This window comes from Theobroma cacao, chromosome 8, assembly GCF_053813885.1.
Source record: "Theobroma cacao isolate CCN51 chromosome 8, ASM5381388v1, whole genome shotgun sequence".
NCBI lineage: Eukaryota > Viridiplantae > Streptophyta > Magnoliopsida > Malvales > Malvaceae > Theobroma > Theobroma cacao.
The window spans coordinates 874,193-895,700 of record NC_142646.1 but is presented as its reverse complement, the minus strand read 5'-3'; the positions used below and the strand labels follow the sequence as shown (position 1 = coordinate 895,700).

Genomic DNA, 21,508 nt, shown 5'->3' with positions numbered 1-21,508 from the left:
CAATTTACGAATACATAAATCTATCATTATTTTGTTCATATTATGGATTCTATATTGTCGAATTAGGCTCAGGTTTGAACCCCTTCTTTTTCGAATAAAAAAATTAAAAAATTGATTTTTAAATTTTATATAATTTAAATAATTTCTAAAATATGCCTTAAAATAGTTTTTTTTTTTAATTTAACTCTGCATGGAACGGTTTAATTATTTATCGATATTTGATTTGAATTTTTTTTAAATTCCAATAACTCTTTAGTATGAGAAAAAATTTCTCATTAAAAAAAAAAAGAACAAAAAAACGAAGATTGAGGTAGCGGGCCCAGCTGCCTCCATTGTAACGAAGTTAACTGCTTAGCGTCAGAGTTCCAGTTCCCGGTATCCTAGTGTTCCAGAGTTTAGCGCCAGCAATTTTCCACATCGAAACCCTAAACCCCAAATCCCAATTTCGATTCCTGACCATACACATTAATTTCCGTTCTTCCAATTCAAATCTCTACGATTCTTTCCATCCTCATTCTTAATCGATGTCCTCTTCAATCTTCAACACCAACAGCATCTCAATCTCGGTCTCAGATGACGAATCCGACGAACTCGGCCGAATGCGAGTCCGCGTCCGAAGGAAACGCAAGAAACACGGCCACCACCGAGCCAGGACCGAGTTCACTCAGCGACTCATCCGTTTATTCGTCAAATACTGGACGCTTCTCATTTTCCTTCCCGCCGCTGTGTTGCTCATTTTCGAGGCCACCAGGATCGGTAGAAAACCCGGTTTGGTTGTAAACTCGGAAATTAATGAAGTGAAGAAGCCCAATTTGTTGGGTAACTTAGAACTTAGTAAATTGAAAGAACTGAGTCAAGAAAAGAAAATTGACAGCAATTTGAACCGGCTCGATCCAACCACTCATGTTGTCGGTGGTGTTAGAGAACGTAAGTAGAATATCAATTAAATCTCAATTTTTTTTTTATAAAGGGATTTTCTTTAGCTTTGCTTAAAGAGAAATAGGAAATTTTGGGACCACAATTATTGTCAAGTAGGACGTATTTAGAAAATATGAATAAATGACATAATGTTTGTGGAATTTATCAGGTTGCTTGAAGCTCCTACCAGCTGAGGAACTTGAACATCTGGATATTCCTGTCGATGAAGAATCTATTAGTAAGCCTGTTAAAAGATTGGTGTACATATCAGACCATGAAACACCTTTCGGTGGGGGGGAATCTACCCTCTCTTGGCAGCGTACTAATGGCACGCGATTTAATCTATTCACCGGAAACCAAACTCTTGATGAGAGAGAAGCAAGCTTCAAGGTTTGAACCTCACTGAAGAGAATGGTGAATTTTTACTGTTACACCTGAAAAATGTTTGCTTTTTTAGTATTCTGGATTATGCTTATATCTGTATGGAAATTGTTTGTCCAGGTGAATGAAACTGCTGTTGTACATTGCGGATTTTTTAGTCAAAATGGTGGTTTTAAAATATCTGATAAGGACAAAAGTTATATGCAAACTTGCAAAGTTGTGGTTTCTACTTGTGCATTTGGAGGTGGAGATGATCTTTATCAGCCTATAGGAATGTCAGAGGCATCTCTTAAGAAGGTGAGCATATATGATGCGGAAGACTTAACTTTTTGGCTTAGATGTTCAACATTTTGAGTTTTTACTTGAATTCTGCGACTTGTTGTGCAGGTTTGCTATGTTGCATTCTGGGATGAAATTACTCTTTCGGCACAGGAATCACAGGGCAATAAAATTGGTGAGGACGGCTTTATTGGGAAATGGCGTATTGTGATTGTACAAAATCTTCCTTTTGTAGACCAAAGGTTGAATGGGAAAATTCCTAAGGTATGATGGGTATGGGTGAACCAGCAAAATACTAGATGTTATTCACTTTTTGATCTCTTAACATTTTGTCTTTCTGGCTGCTCAAGATTGCTATCAACTTATTCTTCTTGTTCAGGACTTGTTTAAACTCCTCTTCTTCATTTGTCACCACTAGTGTTTTTTCTTGTATTTGCGTTGTTCATCTGCTATCATTTGTTGGTGATTTTAGATCATTATAGTCATATATCCATGAAGTGAGTACTTAAAAATTGAATTTGACCTCAAATTTTGTAAATGGTCTTAGAGAAAGTATGAACATTCAGCAACATGTAATATGTGGATTATTGGCCATTTTCTTCCCTTCTTACATTTGTTTGCTTTGATGCTTATGCATCTGTGTGTTAACATGTGTGCTAAGGATTTTCATGAAAGAATGATTATCTAACGAGTTTTTGGCTATCAGATGTTGCCCCATCGGCTCTTTCCTAATTCAAAGTATTCTATTTGGGTAGACTCAAAATCCCAATTCAGGAGGGATCCTTTAGGTGTATTAGAAGCTCTTCTTTGGCGTAGGAATTCCATGCTTGCAATTTCAGAGCACGGAGCTCGAAGTAGTGTCTATGATGAGGCGAAGGCTGTTGTCAAGAAACATAAAGCCACACCAAAAGAAGTTGAGGTGCAAATTACTCAGTATCGTCATGATGGTCTTCCCGAGGACAAGAGATTTAATGGAAAGAAAGGTATTCTTCTGTCTTCTCTTTCTTGGTTGTGTAGAAGATATCACAAAGACAAGTAACCTTTATTGATAAAGGTCAAGGAGAGTGATGATCCACAATTGGCATGACTTCATAATTTCATCTGTATACCATAGGCAATATATTTTTCATCATTCAGTGTCCATTCTGGTTTAAATTGTCTGAATTCCACTGCTCCTGGTCTTTGAGGGTTGCATTGCATTGCTGGACCTAGAAGGCAGCAATAAGCCATTTGTTATTTATGTGTTAGAAAGCTTTTACTGCCTGTACCTATTTATCCGCGCTCCAGATGAAGGTTTGATAAAATTGGCTCTGGCATTCTTGCTTAGGGTTCTGCAGCCTGGCTGCATGTGGTGGCATTTAAGGCAACCATGGCCATATGAAAAACCTTGATAGTGAGAGAGGCCAGTAATTGGGAAGGAAGCTACTAGACCATTTTGACCTGTTTGTTGCATACAGAGAAAATGAACAAAATGCAGAAAGAAGGGGAATATAATTGCTTGGACCCTGTCCAGATAACTGGAATATACCTTTAAACTTATTTTGGTGCAAAATTTTGATTTGCTTTTTGCTCTTTTGTACAGCTCTAAATGAAGCCTCTGTTATTGTGAGGAAGCATTCACCTCTGACTAATCTGTTGATGTGCCTCTGGTTTAATGAGGTTGTTCGTTTCACTTCAAGGGATCAATTGAGCTTTCCATATGTTCTCTGGCGGTTGAAAGTGCTAAAGAACATCAACATGTTTCCAGTCTGCACACGCAAAGATCTTGTTAATAGCATGGGCCACATACGCAAGGCTAAGCCTTTGACGAGTTGATGTTATTGCTGTGCTACCATTTCAACTTCTTGACCATTACCGCAGAGATGCTGGGGGCATACAGGCTGTACTTTTACTCTTAATCATTCTGTTATCTCTTCTTACATGTTTTATAGGTAGCACTGGCCTTTAGAATTGCCCTGTTATCTCTTCTCCTCCCCATCTTTTGCCTCTTCAATTTTTTTACTACGAGAAAATTCATTATTCTTTTGGTTAGATACATTGCTAAAGTAAATTTTGTATCTATCAGTGTACTAAGAGATCTGGTTGTAAGGTGGATGAATTGAATCTTATTCTTATTCTTATTCTTCTTGATCATATATATGTAGTTCTTTATCCCCCTTAAATGATCATGTGTAGTTACAAGTTTTACCTACTCAAGGCCCACAGTTAACTCAATTCCAGGAACTTCCATGGTTTCTAAGGGTTTAGGTTTAAAGCTGAAGAAGTGGATTAGGTGGCCAAAAGCATTAAGCACTGAGGAACAGGTTAAGTTTCAACATCCAATTGTATTAAAGTGTTCTCAAAAGATGCATATCGATTCAAGCAATTGATTTGAGGCTGATCCAATTCTACAAAAAATGCTTCCCAGAATCATATTCTGCTTAGCAGTTATTTTAGCCATTCTGGCAGTCATTCTCTTAACCTTGCTCTCACCAGTAGCTCACAAGGCAAAGAACCCCTCCAGACCTTGGCTGGCTCTGTCCTTGTACATCCAACGGCCACATATTTCAAGCTCCAGCATCCAACCTGTTCCCCAATCAGATACAGGAGCCTTCATCTTTCACCGAGCTCTCACGGAGGGACCTGAGAACACGTCCCGAGTAGTTGGAAAAGCCCAAGGCTTCATTATTCCGGTTGAACATTTTGCTAACTCTGAATTCAATATCATTTATCTCACTTTTGAGACACCCGAGTTTTCTGGCAGCCTAAGTGTGCAGGCCAAGCACGTTGAGCACAAGGACAGAGAGGAGCTAACGGTGGTTGGAGGAACAGGGTCCTTCGCATTTGCACGTGGGCTTGCCCTTTTTGCGCAGACTGATTCTTCCCAGTCATCTGTAGCTGATGCCACTTACCATGTGAAGCTCCAGCTTAGATTCCCTAATCGATCTCAGAGGATTCCAGGATGAAAGAAGAAAACCCAAGAATCATCTGTTCGAGATATCCTTCTTTCCATTTATCATTTTTCCAAGCTATCAAATTATCATATTGCAATTTTAACCCCAAGTCCTATTGGTTAAGCTTTTCCAACATGAGGCTGCAATATAATTGTACGACAGATACCTTGTACTAATCATTAATAATAGCTCCAGATTTATTGACAACACAGCAAAAGGAAGATGTCCAAAGTCAAGTAAAGGACATTTCATCTCATCTCTACGAGATCCGTGATATTTTATTTTATTTAATTATATGATATCTTCATTGTATCGACTTACTCACTCTTATTATCCTAATATTCGTAATATTTAAAATTTAAAAGCAAAGTTCTTCAAATATAAGAATCAAACCCAATTATCAAAATATTATTAATACTTTTGACATTGCAAACTTTAGACCATCTTTATTTTAATCATATTAGCTCAAAATGATCATAAATTATGAAGTTATAATTAATTTGAGTTAAATATGTAGGTAATCCAATACCGAACCTATAGTCTATAGCATTGCAATTGTTAATGAAGAATTATTAATGTGTAATTAATTGCCCTGATAATGATACTAGTAGTTGAGCCATGATATGCAGCCTGTTGGAACAGTTGTTTAGACTGGCACTGACCCACTTGAGTTGGACTCTCTGACCCACGTTGGAGTACTTTGTATATAATAATATAAAGAGAGAGGCTTCAAACCGGGTTTAACCGGGCGAATTTAGACAGACGAATCGGACCGGATCGCCGATTTTGGAATTTTCTTCGATCATTTTAAAAGCCGGCTTATTATTACTTTTCATTTGTCGGTCCGTGTTTGTTAACTGTTACTCGAGCATTTTTCACATTCATCTTTTTCTTTCTCTCTCTCTCTACCTTTCTTTTCTTTCTTTGTTTTTTTGTTTCTCTCTCTTTGAGAGATTGGGCACCTGGGAAGCTCACGTCGGTTGGAGAAGGAAGGGGAGAGTCGAAGGAAAACGAAATGGCGAAATCGAGCGCGGACGACGAGGAGCTAAGGCGAGCTTGCGAGGCCGCAATCGAAGGCACGAAGCAGAAGATCGTGATGTCGATTCGCGTCGCTAAAAGCCGCGGGATCTGGGGTAAATCTGGCAAATTGGGCCGTCACATGGCTAAACCGAGAGTCCTCGCTCTTTCCAGTAAGTCATTTCTTTTTCTTATTTATCGAAGTTCGTATCCGTAATCTGACAATGTTTTCTCTACTTCAAATTAGGATGTAGTATTTTTCTTTTACTTCTTTTGGATTGAAATTTTGTTGATTATGCTAGGATTGTGTTAAATATAGCGTTGAACTATTGAACTAACCGTGAAGATAGTAAAATTATGCAAAATTGGTAGGAGAGTTCAAATTCAAGATATATTAAGCTATGCTTTGTAAAGGTTTTTGAATTAAAATAATATGATTAGAATTTGGAGTGGTACGTGATGCCTTTTTGGTCAACTGTGGGTTTCTTGTTTGAAATAATGCTGGATTCTTGAAGCTTCTTTTCATCGAAGACGGATGCTAGTAATTATGATGCGTTTTTAAGTTAATCTGAATTAGATTTAAAAGATTATGCTCTTTTGAATGGATACTTTTCCCTTTAATAGAAGGTCACGAAAGACCTATGGTTTGTGCAGTGAAATCAAAAGGTCAGCGGACTAAAGCTTTTCTGCGAGTCATGAAATATTCTACAGGTGGAGTTCTTGAGGTAATTGTCTCTTGTTATAATCTTTCAGACAATGTCGGTTAGGACAAACAAGAATAAGTCGCAGAAAGATTATCAAAGGAATTTATCATTCTTTTTTCTGTAAGACTTGTTATATTGGTCCTACATAGTAGCTTACTAAAGCTGAACTCAGACATTTGGTGTGGTCATCATGAGGTTGCATTTGGCTTACCTGTAATAGGTTTTGGTCTCTGAGGCTGAGCTGGGTCAGCTTTTATGTCTTATCAATTTTTTGGTTAGGACTTTGTTGGTACATCTGCTTGCCTCTCTGGCTTCATGGTGCTGATAAAGTTGATTATTGTTTATCATACATCAGGTTTATGCATCCATGATGAATTGTCAGTGTCTGATTAATTGTCTTTTCAGTGCATTAGTTTTGGATCAAGAGTCATAAGATAGCCATGATAAATTTGGAGCTAGCTTTGTTTATTGTTCATAAGAATCATAACGTTCCCTTTTCTGCTGAAGTTTGCTATAAATAAAAGTAATGATTAAACAAATAACCAAATAAAGCTAGCCATTTGTCTACGTCATCATGTGAAACACTGAATCGTTTATACCAATCACTTTTAGCAGTACTGAGAAGAGAATATCGCTAGTATAAAGATAAAGCAAAATTTATTAACAACCAATTAAAAAGGGAAGTCAACTATTGGATTAAAAATGAGGTTCTTAATTAGTAGATATTATAGTTACATTAATTTTAAGATCAATATATATTTTTTTGAATGGTGAATTTTAAGATCATATATTGACATATGAATTGTTTAAAATTGCGCAGCCTGCTAAGCTTTACAAGCTGAAACATCTTTCAAAGGTGGAGGTTATAACTAATGACCCCAGTGGATGTACTTTCACTTTGGTAAGCCCTTTCTTTTGTTCTTTGTACTTGTTGTTATTGTAATAAGAATATTCTGTTGAAAAGCTGTATATTCTTTGATCTTTGTCAATTCCAGTAGCAAACACTGCTTAGCAACTATGTGATTTAAAAAAGCAGTTGAGCAGAAATAGAAGCTATTTCTACCTTGAAAGTTTTAAACTTCTTTTGCATGCTCTCCCTGCATGAGGTTTTTTCTTATGCTTCTAACTGAACTTCTTATAGGGATTTGATAACCTCAGAAGTCAGAGTGTTGCACCACCTCAGTGGACTATGCGCAACATTGATGACAGGTACATTGATGTTTCTTTTTTTCCCCTTTTACTCTCCTTCTATTTTGGTACTCCAACAAAATTAACTTTCATCTTCTTTTCTTAATTTTTCTTTTTACAATTGGCTGTTGTTGCTTAGAGTTATTGATTTTTCTATGTCCTTTCTTAAATATTTTTGTAGGAACCGCCTTTTACTATGTATCTTGAACATATGCAAAGATGTACTTGGTCGTCTTCCCAAAGTTGTTGGTATAGATGTTGTGGAGATGGCTCTTTGGGCTAAGGTGAGTGTGATGACTTTATTCTTTCAGTTTTCTTGACTGTTGCATTGATACTAAACTTTTTTAATGCCAATTATAGATTACTTCAAATTCACAGAAAGCTGTAATTACTTTTTTATTGTGGCTGAAGATTACTTACGTTCAATCAAGATTGTTTTGCATGAGCGTTTGCAGAGCATAGGATATCATAAGCTTTTAGTTGCTGGTGCCTAGTGGCCAAGTTTAAGGATGTTTTAACTTCTTGGTCCTTGTGAATTGGTGGCCATTATGAGGAGTATATTTTCATATTGTTGTGTCCTGATTGTGCTTAGAATTTCAAGCATATTTAATTTCCTCTAAAATTCAAGAAATCTTATTTCAATAATTGTATCTGAATTTATCTTTTCTTTCTTGTCTTTGACTTGTATACTGTATCCAGGAGAATACACCCTCAGTTACTACTCAAAGTAATCAGCAAGATGGCCCAGTTGCAACTACTGTAACAGAAAGTGACTTGAAAGTGACTGTTGAAAAGGAACTTGTCTCTCAAGCTGAGGAAGAGGACATGGAGGCTCTTTTGGGCACGTATGTTGTTCCTTTATTCTGTCTTAAGGTTCTTCAGTGATGTGCTTCACCTTTAATCAAGTGCATAGATTCCTTCTAGAGTGTGAAATGTTAATGCAAATTGACAGAGTAGACACAAGGCATAAAACATACTTGCAGTCTGATTCTTTGGAATTAATATGCAAGTGTTTATTGTATTATTGGTTAGATCAAGAAATATATCAGATAAGAATGTTTGTATTTATGTCGTTGCATTTGCATTTTCTTTGTTAAAGAATAATATATTCATGTATCATCTGCCAAATTTCTGAGATGGTTGGGTCAAGAGCTAAAGTCATAGTTCTATTCCTTGTGTTTTTTTTTTGGGGTTGGGGGTGGGGTGGGGTGGGGGGGGGGGAGTTCTTATCCTGGCGGTAATATTTGTCATTTTTTTGGAAACAGAACAAAAAAGGTTTGCAGATACGTGTTGGTTCTTCTACTGATCCATAATTCCATGGCAGTCTATGATTCTGGACTTCTTTTCTTCATCTGCTTTGCATAATTGAAAAGCAAGATGTTGTTTTTTTTGTGTTATTCTTTTGACCCCTAAATGTTGAAGTACTTTAATCCCATCCTGATGTTTTCGATCATAACATGGTTTGCAGCTATGTCATGGGCATTGGTGAAGCAGAGGCTTTTTCGGAAAGGTTGAAGCGGGAGCTTCTTGCTCTGGAAGCAGCAAATGTGCATGCTATTTTGGAAAGTGAACCTCTAGTAGAAGAGGTATTCTTCTATTTGTGTTTTTTGATTTTTTTTCCCCTCTCATTATGTGGGCTCTATTTAAGAATAAATGGGCCTGCATTGTTCCCATGCATAATGGCTCTTCTAGTTCATTCGCATCCTCTTATGCATTAGGTTTTATCAGCTATTCTATGCGGTCATCTATACTCCCATTTTGGATATACCCACATTCACCATTTCTCTACCTTGACTTCTAGCCATTCTTCTCTGACAGCTCCTTATCATGTTTGCCCACTCCTAACCAGTTCCAGTGAGGATGTTGTGCTTGAGGAACTTCTGTTTATTTGCCCTCTTTTGCGTGGCTTTTACGATTGCTTATATATATTTTTTGGCCAAAGAGGGCTTTATCTATTTAGACATTCTTTGGTTTTTGTAGATGAAAAATTCTTTATTAATCTTGGTGCTGCTGATGTTCACCATTATTAATAATATGCTTGTTGCTCACTAAGATACTTGTTCTATTCTTGGTCTTTCAGGTATTGCAAGGGCTTGAGGCCGCATCAAATTGTGTTGATGACATGGATGAATGGTTAGGCATCTTCAATGTTAAATTACGACATATGAGAGAAGATATTGAGTCGGTAGGGACCTTTTATAGACAGTCTGTTAATATGTAGGATTCTCTGTTTCCATCCCTTCTAGTCTGTCATTATGCTGCCATCATGTCGATGCCTTACACACTTACTGATTGAACTTTGTTACTTTGAAGAAATAGGCTTTTGACCTTTTTTGTTTTACACATCCCTCTTCCAGGAGCTTGTTTGAAGCAGGATAGTTCTAATTTCCAAGTTAATGCATCATTTATGGGCTTCAAGTTTGCTGCTAATTTTGTCCTCAAACTAAGTAACTTGAAGATAGAAATTATATATTCTTGACTTCAACATCTGACCTCTTCTCACGCGGGCATGTAATTCTTTTTCAAAATATACAGATAGAAACCCGCAACAACAAGTTAGAGATGCAATCTGTAAATAATAAAGCACTCATTGAAGAACTCGATAAGCTTCTTGAACGATTACGTGTCCCTTCTGAGGTATTTTATCTATCACTATATGTGTGTTTAGACTTTAGCGAAGGTATATAGCCTGTATTCCCCCTAACAATGTTTTTATTGGTTGTAGTATGCAGCATGTCTCACGGGAGGCCCCTTTGATGAGGCGCGCATGCTTCAAAATGTTGAAGCATGTGAGTGGTTAACTGGTGCTTTGCGTGGCCTTGAAGTTCCTAACTTGGATTCTACTTATGCAAATATGCGAGCTGTATGGAATCTCCTCTCTCATCTCCCCAGTTTCTATGATTTTGTGGTTAGGCAAATTATCCAGTAGATTATGTGGCACATGACCAGCTTAACACATGCTGGTTATATTGATGTTCACTTAGAGAGCTTTCTGGAATTTTTACTTTCAGTAACTTTGCAATGGACTAATATTTGCCATTGAAGCTGGATTTATATGGTCTTAAGGATAAAAACAGCTTTCTGTTTGTTGTGCCTTTATTTTAGGTTAAAGAGAAGCGGGCAGAACTCGAAAAACTAAAAGCTACATTTGTCCGGAGAGCTTCTGAGTTCTTGAGAAACTACTTTGCCAGTTTGGTAGATTTTATGATCAGTGACAAAAGCTACTTCTCTCAGGTATTTCCTTTGTGTTATTTTTGTTTTAATGATAAGCATCAAGTGTGTGACGAGGATTACTATTGTTGTTCACCTGCTTCATTTAAACAGCGGGGACAGTTGAAGAGGCCTGATCATGCTGATTTGCGGTATAAATGCAGAACATATGCCCGCCTTCTGCAACATTTAAAGGTCAAATTGCTGATCAACTCTAAAATCTGTAAAACATGGTGTTTTGATTTTTCTAATATTTTTGTTCCTGCTGATTCGCAGAGTCTTGATAAGAGTTGCTTGGGTCCTTTGAGGAAAGCTTATTGTAGCTCCCTTAACTTACTTCTGCGCCGAGAGGTTGGGGAATGTAAAACAAAACATTTAATTATCTAGAAAAGAAATGCTTCTCGTTTGAGCGTAAAACAAAACATTTAATTATCTAGAAAAGAAATGCTTCTCATTTGAGCTTTATGCTGGTAACAATGTTTGATACATCATTAAATTCTGTTTAGGCTCGTGAATTTGCCAATGAGCTTCGTGCTAGTACAAAAGCATCAAGAAATCCAACTGTCTGGCTGGAGGCTTCCACAGGTGGCAGTCAAAGTGGGAATAGTGCTGACACTTCTGCAGTTTCCGATGCTTATGCCAAAATGCTGACGATATTTATTCCACTACTTGTTGATGAGGTTGCAGTCCTTTCTTTTACACATTTTCTTACGTCCTAATATATTGAAATTTAATTCCTTCATGGCTCAAACTGCAGAGTTCTTTCTTTGCACACTTCATGTGCTTCGAAGTTCCTGCACTTGTTCCCCCAGGAGGTGTTGCTAATGGTAATAAAAGTGGATCCTATGATGACACCAATGATGATGATCTGGGCATTATGGACATTGATGACAATGACAGCAAAGCTGGTAATCATTTTTCTCTTGTGCCTTTATAATTTGTGGTAAGAATCTACCTTTCCTCTGATTTAAACTCTGATGAATGTCGAAACTTTTTGATTTTGCTAGGTAAAACTTCTGCAGATCTGCAGTCATTAAATGAATCACTTCAGGATTTGCTTGATGGAATTCAAGTATGTAAGCATAGTGGGTTCTTTTGCAGATAGATTTTTTGTTGCTCCTTGTTATGTTTCTTACATATTTTATGAGTTTGTGGAACTGGAGTACATTTTAAATTATGAATGTCTTCCCAACTGTTGGTACCTTTAGTTAGTGGTCATCCTGTTTTTAAGTTGCTTGCATATTATTATCGTTCTTTATTTTATTGTACTCGTTCTCCTTTGGCTTCTATAAGCACGTCTTTATGATGTTGCTATGTAGGTACTCTCTGGTTTGCAGTCTCAGTTTCTGTTTTTCTGGATTACAGGAAGACTTTTATGCTGTAGTGGATTGGGCATACAAGATTGACCCTTTACGTTGCATATCCATGCATGGGATTACAGAGCGCTATCTATCTGGCCAGAAGGCTGATGCAGCCGGATTTGTGCGTCTCCTGCTTGGTGACCTGGAGTCAAGAATTTCTATGCAGTTCAGCCGGGTATATTTATATGGAAATTGAGAATTTTATAGCCTTTCCAATTTCGTATAATTTAAACCTGTTTAAGGGTGCAATTTTGTTTTGCAGTTTGTTGATGAAGCTTGTCATCAAATTGAAAGAAATGAGCGTAATGTGCGGCAGATGGGGGTCTTATCATACATCCCTCGGTAAAGTGAATCTTAGACTTTGTGAGGATTGCAGAGATTGTAAACTTGAGTCTAAAGCTGATACCAAAATGGAAACTAGAAGTAGTTGTTTGTCATTAATGGTTTTAAATGTTTTTTGCTTTTTCAGGTGTATATCATCAGCATGCTGTAAAATTTTTATTTCCAAAATAGCTAGGATTAATATTCTTATTTGATGCTTTATTATTTGCCTGTCCATCAGATTGTAGTTCAGTTGGTTTTAAACTGTTCATATCTTCTTATACTCAGCTTTGCAACTCTAGCCACCCGCATGGAACAGTACATCCAGGGACAATCTAGGGACTTGGTTGATCAAGCATACACAAAATTTGTAAGTCCTTTTTTTTGAGCCTGATATCCTTGTTAAGTGGTTAAGTGGGCTTGATATGGATCATTTAGTAACCTAAGCATCATGATAAGACTTAAATTATGTACTTAGGTCTAGTTTTGCCACTAATTAGCCTCGTGTTGCAGATATAGAGTGATAAGATAGTTACCTCATTATGAAAATATATGCATCCAGCTGCACTTTCTCAATTGAAAATTGTTTCTGAATTAGTCAAAACTTACATCAGCAATTTACTTAACATGACATGGTGCTGAAGATTAAGGGATTCAAGTTTAACATGTGTGTTTGACATGTTTTAGTCGAGCCCTGTGGTTCATAATTAAAGCCCACACAGATGTTAACCTCATCAGATGGTGCCCACTTGATCACAAAATTGCTTGTTGCCAAAGCATTCTTTTGAGCTACTCCTGCTGATTGGTGCTAAGAAAACAACCTTCCCTGTAAAAAAGACCAAGGAATTAGCATTATTGCACCTCTCATGTGTGGCTATATAGAAATAGTTCTATTTTGATGTCTCAATGCGATCCTTTTTTAGGGAGAAACTTATGTTCTGTTTGGCTGCGTTTGTTATCTTTTTTGGTTTTCTTAATAAGATTAATTCTTTCCTGTCATGGTCTCAAATCATGCTTCTTTTTTTTTTTTTTTGTAATTTTCCTTATGTTGTTTATCTTCTGAATATGATGTCCTTGTTCACTGAAAATTTCACATTGCAAATATTGTTTGGCAGGTTAGCATTATGTTTGTGACTCTTGAAAAAATTGCTCAAACGGATCCAAAATATGCTGATATATTTCTTTTAGAAAACTATGCAGCATTTCAGAATAGGTCTGGATCTTTTTCTTCCTATTTCTTCTATGGCTATGGATATAAGTCCTTGATGGCAATTCTTTTTTCTCTCAATGCACACTTTACAGCTTGTATGACCTGGCCAATGTAGTGCCCACTTTAGCCAAATTTTATCACCAAGCAAGTGAATCTTATGAACAAGCATGTACACGACATATCAGCATGATAATATATTATGTAAGTAATCTGCCTTGGTGGCTTATTATTTTGCTTTACTTATTATTTTCTTGTTGAGCAGTGATGGTAAATAGTTGTGGAGATACTGGAAAGCTTTTCATGTCATGATTCACTCTTTAATTTCTTTTCCCTTTGCAGCAATTTGAACGACTTTTCCAGTTTGCTAGAAAGATTGAGGATTTAATGTTTACAATTTCACCAGAAGAGGTCAGTGTGTTCATCATAGTATTTTCCCATGTTCAGACTTTCATGGATTGTTAACATATGAATGATATGGCTGACTGTGTCTTCCACAAATTTCAGATACCTTTCCAGCTTGGATTGTCTAAAATGGATCTTCGGAAGATGTTAAAATCCAGTTTATCTGGGGTGAGTTGATCAACAACTTTCAGAACATCATGTCCTTTAGTTTCGAATGGTGAAATCTGTATCTTGACTTGTCTCGTACAGGTTGACAAGTCCATAGCTGCAATGTCTAAGAAGTTGCAGAAGAACTTAACATCTGAGGAACTGTTACCCTCTTTGTGGGACAAGTGCAAGGTAAGCTAATTTCTGTTTCTAAAACTACTCAAGGCAATAATGAAGTGTATTGTGAATCAATGCTATGAGCAAGAGCATTAGAAAGACACGGACAGGTTGTGTGGTGAAAAAGGAGGGAGTTCGAGGTTGTTGCTTCGATTTCTTACATTCTGATTTGGCGATATATTTGCCCTGGTTACTTACTAGTTTTTCTTCTTCCAAATTTGACAGAAGGAGTTTCTGGACAAGTATGATAGCTTTGCACAACTCGTTGCGAAAATTTACCCTAACGAAACCATACCCTCAGTGGCTGAAATGAGAGACCTTCTTGCTTCCATGTAAAGGCAGAATTTTCCCTCTGTACAATCTTTTGTGGTTCCCTTTGAAGTTAGAGAGCTGTAGTAGCTTTGCTGTAATTATTCTTCTTGTTAATTGTAATACACAATTTTCCCCCCAATATTTCAATTTATTACCGAATCATCCATTATATTCATTCATTATCGGATAGAAGTTAATATTGTATCATGTTCAATGTAAATTGCCGTTGCTCTGCTTTTAATATTTCTTCCTGTGTACAGTGGTCCCTTTCCCATTCTTTCTGTGTCACCCGAATCGTCCTGGATTGCATTTACCAGCCATGACAGAAACAACAATCGAGGTCAAGCACATGCAACTCTGCTGTTAGATTAAATTGTTAAAGAAGATTTACAAAGCAAATTTAGAAACAAAGATGTCCTGAGCTTACTGGGTTTCTTAACGAACGGATTGAACCAAATCCAATCGCCAAGGTATGATCTTATCAAAACCAAATGAACCATTGAATCTCAGCAGCCTCCACGTGGGCATGATTAACTGTTTTTATTGGTGGGTGCACTGAGCATGTATATGGATGTCGGCACAGGATACCAATCCATGTTATATTACCCATAGAGTCTAACATTACTTTCCTCGTTATCGTAGTGGGAGGGTTCATCGTCTCATCATATATAAAAACCCTTTCCCATAGCCCAAACAAATCTCTTAGCATTCTCAATTCTCTTTATAGGTTTTTCAGTTTCCATAGGATTCGATTTTATCTAAAGGAGAGAAAAAGAAGGTTTGTCGAACTTCCTCTTGTTCGTAATATCCTAGGGTTTCTCCAGCTTTTTCAGTCAATCAACATCAACGCTTGGTTTTTTTTTTTTTTTGGTTTCTAGGGTTCGCTTGTTCGTCATGTCGGGTTCTGAGGACGACAACAACCTTGGCAACGACGATGGCGATTATTACTTCTGTAACGCGGAGGATACAGAGGATGATGACGAGGGGATTGCTCTACAAGAAGATGAAACCGATAATCTCCCTAGGTCGCACCAGAATTATACTGTTCTGAAAGAAGCGGATATACGTCACCGTATGGAGGATAGTATCGGTGAAGTCTCCGGTGTGCTTTCCATCTCGAAAGTCGAGGCAAGTATCTTACTCCTTCACTATAATTGGAGTGTGGGTAAAGTACATGATTCATGGTTTACTGATGAAGGTGAAGCCCGTAAAAAGGCTGGCTTGGTTGTGAAACCATTGATCGAATTGCCCGATCATGGCGATATTCTTTGTAGAATCTGCTTTGAATCTTACTCTCGAGATGGGATTAAGTCCACAGTGTGTGGGCATCCTTATTGCAGTGATTGTTGGAGTTCTTATATTAAAACGGCCATTGCTGATGGCCCTGGAAGTTTATTGCTCAAGTGTCCCGAGCCATCTTGTCGTGCTGCTGTGGGTGAAGACATGATTGGTGTATTTGCATCTGAGGAAGAGAAAAAGAAGTATTCTGGTTACTTTGTTATGTCATATATCGAAGATAGCAAGATGATCAAGTGGTGTCCTGGTCCAGGCTGTGAAAACGCTATTAATTTTGATGCTGGGAGTACAAATTTCGATGTTTCTTGTGCTTGCTCTCATTTGTTTTGCTGGAATTGTAGTGAAGAAGCTCATCGTCCTGTGGACTGCGAAACTGTGAGAAAATGGATAATGAAGAACAGCTCGGAGGCTGAGAATGTGAATTACATTCTAGCTTTTACCAAGCCTTGTCCCAAATGCAGAAGACCAATCGAGAAAAACATGGGTTGTTCCCACATGTCATGTATGGCACCTTGCTATTATCAATTTTGCTGGCTATGCCTTAAAGATTGGAGCAATCATGGTGCTTGTAATCGTTATAATCAGGATCCCGAAGAGGAAAGAAGAGAGAAGGCAAAGAAATATATGATGAGATACTCTCACTACTTTGAACGTTGGGCGACCAATCAAAAGTCAATGAAAAAGGCTGCTGCCGATATGGAAAATGTGCAAAGCAATCAGTTAGAGATTCTTGCTCGCATTCAACTCCTACCTGAGACTCAATTCAGTTTTCTAACAGAGGCTTGGCAACAGATAGTTGAATGTAGAAGGGTGCTTGCATGGACATATGCCTATGGGTACTACTTGCCTGATCAAGACCCGGCTAAAAGGAACCTGTTTGAGTACTTGCAAGGTCAGGCTGAGTCTGGCTTGGAAAGGCTTCATGATTGCGCAGAGAAGGAGCTTCGACCATTCCTGAAAGATCAGCACCCGGAAAATGAATTCATCGACTTCCGTAAAAGGCTTTCTGTGCTCACCACGGTGACTAGGAATTACTTTGATAACTTGGTCACAGCTTTAGAGAATGGACTATCTGATGTAAAATCCCAGAATTCTTCAAGTGTCTCAAAGAAACCCAGAAGGGAATCGACAATGAATACTGCTGATGCTGCTGATGTTGTTGCTGGAGCTCAAATCTTGACTACACACATAAAGGCTTCCTTTTCCGAGGGACCATGGGTTTGTCCCTATTGTAGCTATAGAAACAATGGTTCTGCCACGTCTTGTGGAATGTGTGCAAGACGAGGTACTTGGGCTTGTGACCACTGCACCTTCGCCAATACGAGGACCGCCACAACATGTTTCATGTGTCTCGAACCCCGGCAACCTTAGATGAATCTAAATGGGTGTAATGTCTATTGAATTTTTCTAGTTCCAAACTTTTTTTAGGATTTCATCCACGGAGATGATCGGTAACAGGATTTCATGTCCCAGATTAGCGAGGAATCGCTCTTATCAAATAAAATCTTTTCCTTTTCTATTTCCCCATTATATGTAGAATCCAAATTTACTGTGATATTAAAGTTAAACTCGTTATCATCAGAAAGGCAACAATAACTATGGAACATTGCAAGTGGATATGCATACCTTTTCCACCTCTTTCTATGTGGCAGTGGATTCTAACTAGACTTGAGCAATTTTCTATGGAAAAGATTGAGTAAAGTTTTGTTTAACTCTTTAATCAATTGGAAAAAGCATCACCAAAAATAATCTTTTCTTATTCTTTGGTGTGAGAGCTTCGTTGATGGAGTATTACGTAAACATAGAACTTAAAAAACATTTTATGTTACATGCTTTATGACATCCAACAGCTAGACGAGTCCCAGATGGAGTTCTTAGAGGGAGGCTTTGGGAACAAATAATAATTGAATGCAGGCAAGGTTAGGCTGAGTCTAGTCTAGAAAGGCTTCGTTCCTGGGCAGAGAAAGGTTTAACCCGATGAGTTCTGTATGGAACTGATTGGACGGACCAGCCTGACCAGCCCATATCAGATGTTGACCAAAGCCATTGCAGCCCGAGGGAAACCAATAACAGCCTATGAAAGAGATGACAAACCCATAACAGTATAAAAGAATAAAATTTATAAATTTGATTACCGAAATAGAAAATGCTTTACAATGAATCACATATTGTTCTAACAAATGATGGAAACATATGAGAAAGAGATCTTAGGGGAATTGATATTAGCTCTATTAGAAGAAATTGTGAAAAATAACTTTCTTCATAAGCCCAATTCAAAAATATCATATTTTGTAATTTTAATTATTTTTGGTTAATTTTTTACATGACTTAATAATAATACTCTTTAAACAATTTCAAATAAATTAAAATAGTTTCAGTTTTCTCTCTCCCGCCATCCAGATAAAAATTTTAAAATTAAATCTCGATTTCTCTCTTTGCTCAAATATATCTATCTTGCCATCCAGTTCGTAGAGATGACATCAAGCTCTTTCTTATTTTATTTTATTTTATGGTGGATCTTGGGGCTCGTAAGGGCGATGAACAACAATTTTGTTCTTTGCAGGTAGTGATTTTGCTTAGGGAGAAAGAACAGTTAAAGCATGTTTGATGGATTTTATAATGGTTCATGGTTTTATTGTGTTTGGGATTAGGATGATTATTAAGCATGTTTGCTAGGGATTTTGATTTTTTTAATGGGATTTTGAGTTGAAATTGTTCAAGGAATATTTTGTAAATAAGGTATATTTTGTTTTTGTATAAAGGGAGTGAGCAAGGCTTCCCGATAGGGATATATTTTCTTCTGCTTTGGAGGGTTATGAAGTTTTGTAACCTATCTTTTATGAAATGGACAATTTCATGGCTTAGCAAAAAAAAAAATACGTTTTAGGTTCTTGAGATTATTGGTTTATTCATAGAACCCCAAAATTGAGAAGTTGAAATTGATTAGATTGTTTTTTAAGCATTATGAGACTGGTTTTTAGGTATTGCGTGACTTAATCACTGTGTGACTAGTTTTTAGGTATTACGTGATTGGTTTTTAGACATTGCGTGACTGATTTTTAAGCAATGCCTAAGTCACACAATGCATTACTAACAAGTCACGCAATGCCTTATCAAAAACTAGTCATGCAATGTTATGTCCAAAGTCAATCATGCAATGTCTTATCAGAAACTAGTTACGCAATACTTTATCAAAAACTAGTCACGCAATGCCCAAAGTCAGTCACGCAATACCTAAAAACTAATCACGTAATTCTCAAAAATCACCAAAACTACTGAATTTCATTTAACAAAATCAACAACTTCAAACGATACACCATATTCCATTTAACAATATAATTAACGAATATGAATGCTCAAAATGTTCAAAAGTTTTTCTTCATATATCAAAAATCACTCTAAAATGCTTAAAAATGCTCATAGATTTTTTTCGTGTATCAAAAACTATTTCAAAATACTCAAAATAGTTAAATGCTTTTTTTTCTGGTAAAGAATATTCCAGAGATGAATAGTCTGGTGAGGAAAGCTCAAAAAATATGAGTCAGTTTAAGGCGTAAACTTAAATATACTTGACCCGTTAATAGGTTTCGGATTGAGACGCGGAGTCAAATAAATGGGTCGATTTTATTAAGAGTAATTTTGTCAAAACTTTAATTCTTTTTGTTAAAAACAGTTAAAATTATGAGAATATCTATTGTTAAACCCATTTAAAAAAAGAACTCTTGATATTATGGCTAAGCAGTGCCTAGCAAACCTCCTTGATGTTGAAGCTTATTCTTTTACATGTACTATTACCCTTAAGGTATTCTTTGTTTTTCTCTTATCTAATTGAAAGCATTGCGTCTATACAACTATGTATATATCAGTGATGAATCAAAAAGAATTAATAAGCAAAAGAATGAAAGGGCTTTTCTCTTCTTCTTCTTCTTCTACTCAATCTTCTTTCTGGTATAAGTATCAGTACGTATCAGTATGTAAACTTCTCGGCTCCCTATCTATCCCATGCTAGCTACCGCCAGCTGAAAGCCTCGAGAGAAGGAATATACATGCTGAGGAAACAAATACAGCCCCGGCAAAACAAGCAAGATCCAAGCTAGTAACAGTAGGTATACTCTTGAATTTCTCCAAAACTCCAACTTGAAGTATCATCATCACGGCATGCCCGATTTTAGACTTGGCTTGTGAAACTGATTTCATCTCAACCCATGCTGGAAGTGTCTGAAAGAACATAGAGAAAATCATGTAACATGCTTCGAGGTGATGGCATATATATAGATATAGTTGGTATAAACAAATATAAAAGAAAAGTTGAATACCTTCAAAGGGAAGAGCCCAAACAAGTTCGACCTTGGAAGCGATGGAGCACCTCCTTTCATAGTCTTTGATCCCACAAACATGATGTACAGCCCCATCCCAAAAATAAGCATTGCGGTCCCAACCAAGAACATGTCTGCAAAGAACAGAAAAGTTTACTAACAATAATGATACTCAACTGTCAACTCAATAATGAACTTCACAACATATATATGAATGGACAAAGGGAATACCTATGGCTTCTATCAGTAGATGGATGATATGTTCTTGATCTGACTTCTGTGATAAGTTATGGAAATACTGTAAATATGACTCCAGAATGAGAAAGCATCCCTGCAGGATGTCATTTTTACAGTTAAATACTATACTACTGTATAAAACAAAAACAAATTGTAAGGATTTCCTCTTTGAAAGCATGTAATTACCTCCATGAAACACAGGACTGATCCAAGTAATGATCCGGCAACAGCAAATAGGGTAAAGAATCGAGAATCAATTATAACCTGCATGCATGGTTGCAGCTGATAATTAAATTTAATTGTTCTGTTTGCAAACTACTAAACATATGAAAATTGAATGGATTAATAATCAGAATGACAGGGAATACCTTTTCAATGAGCATCTGAACTTGTAATCTCCAAGGTCTTGGTTTGACAACCAGCACCAGCACCTGACGCATAGCATTAATAGCAACTGCGAGCGAAGATGCCAACTCTTTTCCCCAGTCACCCCGTGGCTCTGATATGACCACATTCTCGGCTGCTGCCACAGAAGCCGCCTTCACAGCCACCGTTGGTTTCCTCTCACTACTCCCACAAACTTTCTTCTCCCCATCTAACCCTCCCTTGCTTACACACCTAACATTCTTCACCGACGAAGAAGGCCAAGAAGAAGAAGGAGCAAAAATGCGACCCAAAGGCTTATTAGACGAACGCAACAATCTAGTGGTAGCCATTGTTATTTGGCTTTAGAAAATCGAAAGTCTTTTGAACCTTTTTTTGGTATTAGTCTTGGTGGGGGGTGTCTATTCGTTTTATACCATGCAATTGAACGGGAAGATTCGCAGTATATTAGCTGCACTTGTCGTCATACGGGGTGGGCGTCTTGCACTATTTCTTGGAGAGGTAGGTTTTGAATTTCTGGTATCAAAATTTGACGAAACAATGCTATTAGACCCACGTGGCGCTTTTCCAATTCCCATGCCTGTGGGCTCAGTTTTGCTGTGAGCCGAACATGTGTCAGCCCACATCGGACAAGACTCTGTTTCTGTCCGGTTTTGGAGTACGGAGAGGGGTGCCGGCTGGGTGATTCGTGCATCCGTCAGGAAGAATTAGTCGT

General features: G+C 37.3%; 4 protein-coding genes and 1 pseudogene across 5 annotated transcripts; 4 read left to right on the top strand and 1 right to left on the bottom strand.

The window, feature by feature from the left end:
- Nucleotides 1-271: 271 nt before the first annotated feature.
- LOC18591320 (DNA-directed RNA polymerase subunit beta (DUF616)) lies at nt 272-3,711 on the top strand. The gene is made up of 6 exons (XM_007017372.3): nt 272-927; nt 1,088-1,308; nt 1,420-1,596; nt 1,687-1,842; nt 2,285-2,561; nt 3,161-3,711. The coding sequence occupies exons 1-6, from the start codon at nt 525-527 to the stop codon at nt 3,391-3,393; spliced, it is 1,467 nt and encodes a 488-aa protein (XP_007017434.2). The 5' UTR covers nt 272-524; the 3' UTR covers nt 3,394-3,711.
- Nucleotides 3,712-3,864: 153 nt separating this feature from the next.
- Nucleotides 3,865-4,720, top strand: LOC18591319 (Disease resistance-responsive (dirigent-like protein) family protein). The gene has a single exon (XM_007017371.3). The coding sequence runs from the start codon at nt 3,975-3,977 to the stop codon at nt 4,521-4,523; it is 549 nt and encodes a 182-aa protein (XP_007017433.2). The 5' UTR covers nt 3,865-3,974; the 3' UTR covers nt 4,524-4,720.
- A 643-nt stretch (nt 4,721-5,363) lies between these two features.
- LOC18591318 (exocyst complex component SEC3A) lies at nt 5,364-14,803 on the top strand. Its single transcript, XM_007017369.3, has 25 exons — nt 5,364-5,701; nt 6,183-6,253; nt 7,053-7,133; nt 7,374-7,441; nt 7,602-7,704; nt 8,120-8,265; nt 8,889-9,006; nt 9,501-9,605; nt 9,956-10,057; nt 10,146-10,283; nt 10,526-10,654; nt 10,745-10,825; nt 10,907-10,981; nt 11,137-11,310; nt 11,388-11,538; nt 11,638-11,702; nt 11,996-12,166; nt 12,254-12,333; nt 12,601-12,682; nt 13,428-13,525; nt 13,615-13,723; nt 13,862-13,930; nt 14,027-14,092; nt 14,174-14,263; nt 14,474-14,803. Exons 1-25 carry the CDS (start codon nt 5,527-5,529, stop codon nt 14,582-14,584), a joined length of 2,658 nt encoding a protein of 885 aa, XP_007017431.2. The 5' UTR covers nt 5,364-5,526; the 3' UTR covers nt 14,585-14,803.
- A 380-nt stretch (nt 14,804-15,183) lies between these two features.
- Nucleotides 15,184-17,386, top strand: LOC18591317 (putative E3 ubiquitin-protein ligase ARI8 pseudogene; annotated as a pseudogene). The gene is made up of 2 exons (XR_016027881.1): nt 15,184-15,338; nt 15,439-17,386. The product of XR_016027881.1 is annotated as a putative E3 ubiquitin-protein ligase ARI8 pseudogene (transcript).
- A 2,176-nt stretch (nt 17,387-19,562) lies between these two features.
- Nucleotides 19,563-21,193, bottom strand: LOC18591316 (uncharacterized). Its single transcript, XM_007017367.3, has 5 exons — nt 20,778-21,193; nt 20,596-20,673; nt 20,404-20,503; nt 20,173-20,306; nt 19,563-20,074 (listed from the first exon to the last, which is right to left on the bottom strand). The coding sequence occupies exons 1-5, from the start codon at nt 21,123-21,125 to the stop codon at nt 19,862-19,864; spliced, it is 873 nt and encodes a 290-aa protein (XP_007017429.2). The 5' UTR covers nt 21,126-21,193; the 3' UTR covers nt 19,563-19,861.
- Between the last annotated feature and the right edge of the window lie 315 nt (nt 21,194-21,508).

Coding starts and splice junctions, on each gene's coding strand:
- LOC18591320 (XM_007017372.3), top strand. CDS start 525: ATGTCCTCTTCAATCTTCAACACCAACAGCATCTCAATCTCGGTCTCA. Junction 928..1,087: donor TGTCGGTGGTGTTAGAGAAC/GTAAGTAGAATA, acceptor GGAATTTATCAG/GTTGCTTGAAGCTCCTACCA. Junction 1,309..1,419: donor AGAGAGAAGCAAGCTTCAAG/GTTTGAACCTCA, acceptor TTGTTTGTCCAG/GTGAATGAAACTGCTGTTGT.
- LOC18591319 (XM_007017371.3), top strand. CDS start 3,975: ATGCTTCCCAGAATCATATTCTGCTTAGCAGTTATTTTAGCCATTCTG.
- LOC18591318 (XM_007017369.3), top strand. CDS start 5,527: ATGGCGAAATCGAGCGCGGACGACGAGGAGCTAAGGCGAGCTTGCGAG. Junction 10,655..10,744: donor ACAAAAGCTACTTCTCTCAG/GTATTTCCTTTG, acceptor TCATTTAAACAG/CGGGGACAGTTGAAGAGGCC. Junction 10,826..10,906: donor GCCTTCTGCAACATTTAAAG/GTCAAATTGCTG, acceptor GCTGATTCGCAG/AGTCTTGATAAGAGTTGCTT.
- LOC18591316 (XM_007017367.3), bottom strand. CDS start 21,125: ATGGCTACCACTAGATTGTTGCGTTCGTCTAATAAGCCTTTGGGTCGC. Junction 20,307..20,403: donor TCTACTGATAGAAGCCATAG/GTATTCCCTTTG, acceptor TGTTCTTTGCAG/ACATGTTCTTGGTTGGGACC. Junction 20,075..20,172: donor TTGGGCTCTTCCCTTTGAAG/GTATTCAACTTT, acceptor ATGTTCTTTCAG/ACACTTCCAGCATGGGTTGA.